The 6,762-nt window shown below is 73.2% G+C and overlaps 1 protein-coding gene and 1 long non-coding RNA gene across 2 annotated transcripts in view; both read right to left on the bottom strand.

The window, feature by feature from the left end:
* Nucleotides 1-4,327, bottom strand: part of PRX (periaxin) — a 5,390-nt gene extending 1,063 nt beyond the window's left edge. The window contains exons 1-4 of the mRNA XM_026055746.1: nucleotides 4,298-4,327; nucleotides 4,058-4,217; nucleotides 3,574-3,767; nucleotides 3-2,979 (exon numbers count right to left, since the gene is read on the bottom strand). Of these exons, the coding sequence (XP_025911531.1) occupies nucleotides 3-2,979; nucleotides 3,574-3,767; nucleotides 4,058-4,217; nucleotides 4,298-4,327 (3,361 nt within the window). The remainder of the gene's footprint in view (nucleotides 1-2; nucleotides 2,980-3,573; nucleotides 3,768-4,057; nucleotides 4,218-4,297) is intronic.
* A 127-nt stretch (nucleotides 4,328-4,454) lies between these two features.
* On the bottom strand, nucleotides 4,455-5,308 carry LOC112960998. The gene is made up of 3 exons (XR_003251907.1): nucleotides 5,241-5,308; nucleotides 4,859-4,913; nucleotides 4,455-4,591 (listed from the first exon to the last, which is right to left on the bottom strand). It is a non-coding gene; the product is annotated as an uncharacterized LOC112960998 (long non-coding RNA).
* Nucleotides 5,309-6,762: the final 1,454 nt, after the last annotated feature.

Genomic DNA, 6,762 nt, shown 5'->3' with positions numbered 1-6,762 from the left:
GCCCTCGAGCAGCCCCGCGGCGCCCTCGGCCCCTCGGCCCTTGGGCCGCACCAGCTCCAGCACGGCCTTCCTCACGCCCTGGGCCACCCTCGCCCTCGCCTCCTCGCCACCCTCCGGGGCGCCCCGCGGCAGAGCGATGCCGAAGCGGGGCAGCTTCACCCGGCGCCGCTTCCCGGCCTCGGCTTCGGCCCCCGGCAGCGGCGGCGGCGGCGGCTCCTCGCCCTCCCCGGGAGCCGCCAGCTCCAGCTCGGGCACCTTCAGCGCCGGCCGCTTCCCCTCCGCCTCGGCCACCGCCGCCGGCAGCCGGATTTTGGGCACCTTCAGCCTGGCCTCCAGCCCTCCCGCCTCCCGCTCCGGCTCGCCGCCACGTCCCGGCTTCCCCTCGGCCGAGAAGCCCACGTCGGGGATGGAGACGTGGGGCAGGCGGCAGGGGAGCGGGGCGCCGGGCGCCGGCGGGCAGAGGGGCTGCGCGTCCGCCCCRGCCCCGGCCTTGCCCAGCCCCAGCGCCGGCACCTTCAGCCGGAATTTGCCCTCGGGGCCGGGCGGCTCTGGCTCCGCGGCGAAGCCGGCGGGAAGCGATGGTGCCCTGCTGCCGGCATCGGGGGCCTCGGGGGCTCCGGCGCCGCGGACGTCGGGGCTGGACCCGCCGAACCGCGGCAGCTTTGTCCAGCCRCGCCACCCCGCCGCCGCCGGATCACCGCCCCAGCCCGGCTCCGGCTCCGGCTCCGGCGCCTTCCCCTTGGGGAACTTGGGCAGCCCCAGCGAGGGCATCCGGAAGGAGCTGCCGGCCGCCGTCAGCGGCAGCTCGGTGTCCGAGAGCCGCGCTTTGGGCAGGGCGATGTCCAGCCGGGGCACCCGCATCCGGGGGCTGCCGGAGGCGCCGGCATCGGCCGGCTCTGCCGAGCTGCTCCGCTCCCGCGGCCCCTCCAGGCTCAGCTCCACTTGGGGCATTTTCCGATGGCTCTCGGCGGTGCCGGCATCCTCCGCCGGCCGGTTGGTGCTGTCCGCACTGGCCCGCGGCAGGCTGATGTCCAGYTCCACCGCCGGGAGCGCGACGCYRACGGARGGCRCCCGGGGGGCCCAGGYGTCCCCAGGCTCCGGCGGCTCCGGCGCCGCTCTGCCGCTGGCTCCCAGCCCGGGCAGCTCCACCTGCGGCAGCTTAATCCCCACCTCGGGAGCCAGGAAGCAGCCGCTGCCGTCCGCCGCCCCCTCCGGCAGCGCCGGGCCGGGCTCCTCCGCCTCCCGCCTGGCCGCCCCGAACGACGGCATCTTGAACTTGGCTTTCCTGGCCGGGGCCTCGGCAGCCCGGCTCTCCGCCGCGGGCTCGCCCTCCTTGTCCTTGCCRCCGAGCCGCGGCAGGGAGAGTTTGGGCATCCTCAGCTTCGCCCCGCCGGCGCCGCCCTCGGGGCTCGCCGCCRGCTCCCCCTCCACGCTCTTCCTCGCCTTCGGCCCCGCCGCCCCGAACCGGGGCAGGGCGAACTTGGAGGGCTTGGGCTTGCCGTCGGCGCCGGAGCCGCGTGCTGCCGCCTCCGTCCCCGTGCCGGGCACCTCCAGCTCCAGGCTGAGTCTCCGCAGGCCCCTCTCGACCGCGGTCGCCGCGTCCGGCTCCGCCGCCTCCTCCGGCTTCGCCCGCCCCACCGAGATGTCCACCCTGGGGATCCTGGCCACCACGGCGCCCAGGCCCGGCCCCCCGGCGCCCTCCGGACCCTCAGCCGCCGGCTGCGGCGCCGGTTCCCATGCCGCCGGCAGCTCCAGGCCCACGGCCACCGCGGGCACCGCGATGTCCAGCGCCGGCACCGGCACCTCCGGGAAGCTCAGCCGCGCCGGGGCCGGCTCCAGGCTCCCACTGTTCACCCTGGCCGCCGGCAGCTTCACCTCCACCCGTGGCTGCTCCACGGCGATGCCCAGCTCCGGCTTCGGCAAGGCGCCCTTGGGCAGCTCCGCGGCCAGCGCCTTCGCCCCCGGCACGCTGAGGTCCAGCTTGGGAACGCTGAACTTCCCCGGCTCCGGCGGCGGCGGTGGCAGCGGCTCGGCAGACACCAGCTCCACGGCGGCGCTGGGCAGCGCGATGTCGATGGTGGGCACCTTCACGGCCGGGAGCTTGGTCCGCGCCGCGGGCTCCGGCGCTGCCGGGAGCGAGATCCCCAGGCTCGGCAGCTTCACCCTGGGCCCCTTGGCCTTGGGGCTCTCCCTGGCCGCCGCGTCCCCCTCGGGCTCGCTGGCCACCTCCCCCTGCCCGGCTTTGCCCCCCAGCTTGGGCAGGGCAATTTTGGGCACCTTGACGGCGATGCTGGGAGCTTCCCAGGCGGCGGCCGGCACCGGCGCCGGCTCCGGCTCGCGCCGTGCTGTGGGCAGCTGCAGCTCCAGGGCTGGCGGCTGCACCGCAATCTCCAGCACCAGAGCCCGTGGCCCTGGCTCCGGTGGCGCCGGCACAGCCGGGGGCGCCGCGCCGGGCAGGCTCAGCCCCACGTCCACCTTGGGCGCCGCCACGTCCACGGCCGGGAGCGCCGCCGGCGCCCCGAGCCCGGGCAGCGGCACGTCCAGCTCCACCTGGGGAGCCCTGAACTTGGCCTCCCCCTCGGCGCCGGGCTCCTCCTTGCYGAAAGCCGGGGGCGATTTGGGAGCCGCGGGCTCTGCACCGCCCCGGGGCAGGGCCACCTCCAGCTTCGCCCGTGGCTCCTCCACCTCCAGCGCCGCCGCTTTCCCGGCCACCGCCTCCCTAACCGTCAGCCGGGAGAAGGCCAGCCGCGTCCGCTTGGCCTCAGCCACCGCCGCCACCGCCGCCTCCGGGGGCCCCGCGGGGGCCGGGGCGGCTGCACCCGCCGCCGCCGCGCTCCAGCCCCTCATCAGCCTGGAGAACTTGGGCAGGGAGAACTCCACGTCCACGGGCCCCGTGTCCAGCTTTGCTCCCGGCACTGCTGCCACCACCGGGGCTTTCACCACCTTCTTCTTCTTCAAGGGCGTCAGGCTCTTGATGTTCTGGGAGGGAAGGAGCGGTGCATGTGCTGTGCAACCTCTTCTCTGTGTGCCACCTCCTCCCCATGCGCAATCTCCTCCCCGCATGCAACCTCCTCCCCGTGTGCAACCTCCTCTCTGCATGCACCAGTCTAGCTGTGTGCAGCCTCCTCCCCGCGTGCAGCCTCCTCCCCGCGTGCAGCCTCCTCCTCGCATGCAGCCTCCTCCCCGCGTGCAGCCTCCTCTCTGCATGCACCAGTCTAGCTGTGTGCAGCCTCCTCCCCGCGTGCAACCTCCCCCTCGCATGCAACCCCCTCCTTGCGTGCAACCTTCGTGCACCAGCGAGCGGTGGGCAGCCTGAGGCCGCCTGGTGCCACGGCACCGCTCACGGCACCCGCATCCCCAGCACTGCACCAGCCCTCAACCCCTGCCTGGGGCCAACCTGCAAGCTCCCCGCTTCCCAGCCTGGCACCACCGGCACAGGGACGGGACCCCGCTGGGGATGGCACCGGGCGCATCTTTGCAGCGAGTCACTGAGAAAGCAGCTCGGGTGGAAATAAACCCAGCAGAGACCAAGGGTCCCCATCCCCGAGGGCTGAGCGAGTCGGAGGCACCTACCAGCCGGGCCATCTTCGCCTTGGGCTCCTTGGCCTCGGAGCCGGCTGCGCTGGGGTGGACGGCGGCGTCGGTGCTGGGCACGGTGCGCTTGAGGCAGAAGGAGACCTTGCAGGCCTCGGCGCACTGCAGCAGCCGCACGGCATCCTCGTAGCGGACGTTCTCAAAGAAGACCCTGGCGCTGAGGAGCTGGTCGCCTGCGGGGACGCGGTGGTGAGGGGAGGCCGTGGGGCAGCAGCCTTTGGGGAGGTGCCAGCAGGGTGCTGAGAGCCCCTGGGGCCGGGGTCCCCATGCACTGGGGAGACCCTCATGGATGCTGCAACCAGCGGGAGCTTGCAAAGACTTTGGGGGCTCTGCAGAGCTTGCAAAGACTTTGGGGGCTCTGTGGAGCTTGCAAAGACTTTGGGGGCCTGCAAAGACCTTCGGTGTTGCTGTCAGGGCCCGTCACCTCCCGCCCGCGCCCCCTGCGCCGTCCCTGCGCTCCCACCTTCGCGGAGGCGCAGAGCCTTGGCGGCGCTGGAGTCGCGCTGCACGTCGGAGACGTAGATGCCCTCCTTCCCGCCGCCGGCCAGGCTGATGCCCGTCACCCCGGCCTCGGCCGCCGTCTCCACCACGATCTCCACCAGCTCCGGCGCGGCGACGTGCTCCTGCAGGGCAGAGCGTGGTGTGGGACCGGCCCCGCGCGGCCCCGGCCCCCGCGCCGAGCACGCCGTGGTGCAGCCCTCACCTCGGCCACGCCGGCCCGGGCGGGCTCCATCCTGCCGCCGGGTCCCGGCTCGGCCGTCTTGCGCCTTCCCTCGGCCGCGGCCGCTTCAGCTCCGCATGGAGCGTCCCCTCCGGCGCCTGCAATGGGGCAAGGCGACGGCGCAGGTGACCGACGTGCCCAGCGATGGGGACCAGCCCCGGAGCCGGCCCGCGGACCCCCCTCTCCCGGCCCCGCTCACAGCTCTGTCCCCGTCGCTGGCTTCCTCGGGCGGCCGCAGGCTGGCACCGACCGYGACGGCACCTTCAGCTCAGTCTCCTGCAGAGGACGGGGTGCAAGGCTGGGGTCAGCAGTGCCCCGAGACCCCCCAGAGCATGGCTGGCTGGGACAGACCCCATCCTGCCCGGGGCAGAAACCTCTCCTCGGTGCAGGGCATCTTCCCCAGCACCTGCATCCTCCCCGGTGCAGACCCCCCTCCTCCCCGGTGCAGACCCCCGTCCTCCCCAGCACCAGCATCCTCCCCGGTGCAGACCCCCCTCCTCCCCGGGCCCCGCGCTGCACCCGGGCCGGGCAGCCTGGACTCACCGGGTGCCGGTCTCCCGCGAGCAGACCATGGCTTTGCTGCGTCTCTGCCCCGCAGCTGCACAGAGGGAGAGAGGGGGGAGGACGTGAGCCCCCGGGGCGGCCCAGGGAGCCCCTGGGCAGTGGGACATGGCGGCACGGCCAGGCGCATCGCCGCGCCGGCGTCCCGAGCCGACCCGCAGCGCCAGGTGCTCCGGGCACGACTGCCCACGGACATCGGGGGGGCTGCGCGGGTGGCAAAGCCCCCCGAGACCCCGTCCCCAGCCCTTCCCGCAGCCGGGACGGGGGGGCGCTTCCCTCCTCCGAGCTCAGCGGAGCCGGATACAAACAYGTCCCCCCGTGCCCCAAAACCCCTCCGGCAGGAACCGGCAAGGCCCAAAATAACCTCAGAGCTCCTTCCTGCCGGGAACAGCTCCGGAGCGCTGGAGGGGAAGTGTTTTTCCCAGAGCAGAGGCTTCCTCCCTCCCCGCCTCGCCTCCGAGGAGGAGGGGGCCCAGGCGTCCTGGCCCCTGCGCTTGAACCTCCCCTGCTAGGAGGGGACCCAGGCGTCCGGGCTCTCCCAGCCCTTTCGTTCCCAGCGCAGGGTGGCATTTCCTTCCCACGCCGGGCGAGCGGGGCCGGTGCCGTAAAGGTCAGCGGCTCATATCTGGCATTCCCGAGCCGGGGGGGGCAAACGCCCCGCGCCGGCATTGCTGCCATTCCCCAGCGCCGAGCCGGGGCCGGGCGACGCGGCCCACGGCCACCGCACGGGTGGGACCCGCCGGCCGCCCCCGGCCCGGGGTCCCCTCCGAGCCCGCCCGGCTCCGGCGGCGCCTCCCACGCGCCGGCGGCACAAGGAGCACCTTGTGCGGCTCCCGCGTCCCCCCCGCCGGGACAGGGGCCGGGGAATGCGGAGCATTTCGGAGACTCAGCACAAAACCCGCTGGACGGGGGTGGCGCGGGGCCGGCGGTGGCTCCCGGGGACAGGGGGTCGCAGCCCCTCTCCGGGCGCGCACGGAGCGGCCCCAGACCCCGCGTCGGCAGGGCCGGGGGGATGCACGTCCCCGCGGGGCCCCCGGGAGGGAACGAGAGCAAAAAGTCGTGATTTTCTTGGAAATCTCCCCATTTGCCTCCAAACAACCGTTTTCCTCCAGGCACTCTGGAAAAACTTCATCCCAAGCTCCAACATTTTTTTTTTAAATTTGTGAAAAAGCCTGGCTATTTCAGTGCAAATTAAAACATCACCCGGAATTTTCCTGGGAATGTCCCAAAGCTCCCTGCAGCATGCCTGGAGGGAGGCCACAGCCAGGCACTTGAGGACGAGGTTTTGCCAGGCGGCCTGAGGCCACGGCGATGGGCCAGGGCGGAGGAGAGGCGATGCCGGCTGCTGCGGCCCCGATGGGGGGGCCGAGGGGATTCCCACCATGCCTGGGCACCTGCTCGGGGGACCACGATCCACACAGGGTTGGGACRGAGCCAGCTGGGACCCCTCTGTCCCCAGTGTCCCAGCACTCCTGGGTCCGCCACGGATGTGGCGCTGGAGGACCCCAGGGCGTTCCCAGCCGAGTGGAGGTGCCGACCCCATGGGGTCCATGCCCAGGCTCGATCTCCCCGGGGAATTGCTGGTCCGAGCCGCGCCCAAGCCAGCTCCCAGGTTATTTATGGAGCTGGCACAAGATTTTGATTTCTGGCAGCAGCGCCAGCAAAAGCACCAAACCTGCCCGGCACGGGGCTGAGCGCCGGGCACAGGGCCTGGCAGAGCAAAGCCCTGCCTCGGAGAGGGGCCCGGCCGCAGCAGAGCAGACGGGGACCGGGATGGGTCTTGCAAACCCTCGCCCCAGGCCTGCCGTCGCCCCAGGTGTGGGCACCTGCCTTTGCACTTCACGGTCCCGCTGGGTGCATGGTGCACCCCAACACCACTGGGCACC

This window comes from Apteryx rowi, unplaced genomic scaffold, assembly GCF_003343035.1.
Source record: "Apteryx rowi isolate R43461 unplaced genomic scaffold, aptRow1 scaffold_1259, whole genome shotgun sequence".
In the NCBI taxonomy this organism is placed as follows: domain Eukaryota; kingdom Metazoa; phylum Chordata; class Aves; order Apterygiformes; family Apterygidae; genus Apteryx; species Apteryx rowi.
This window is presented reverse-complemented; position numbering and strand designations above follow the sequence as displayed.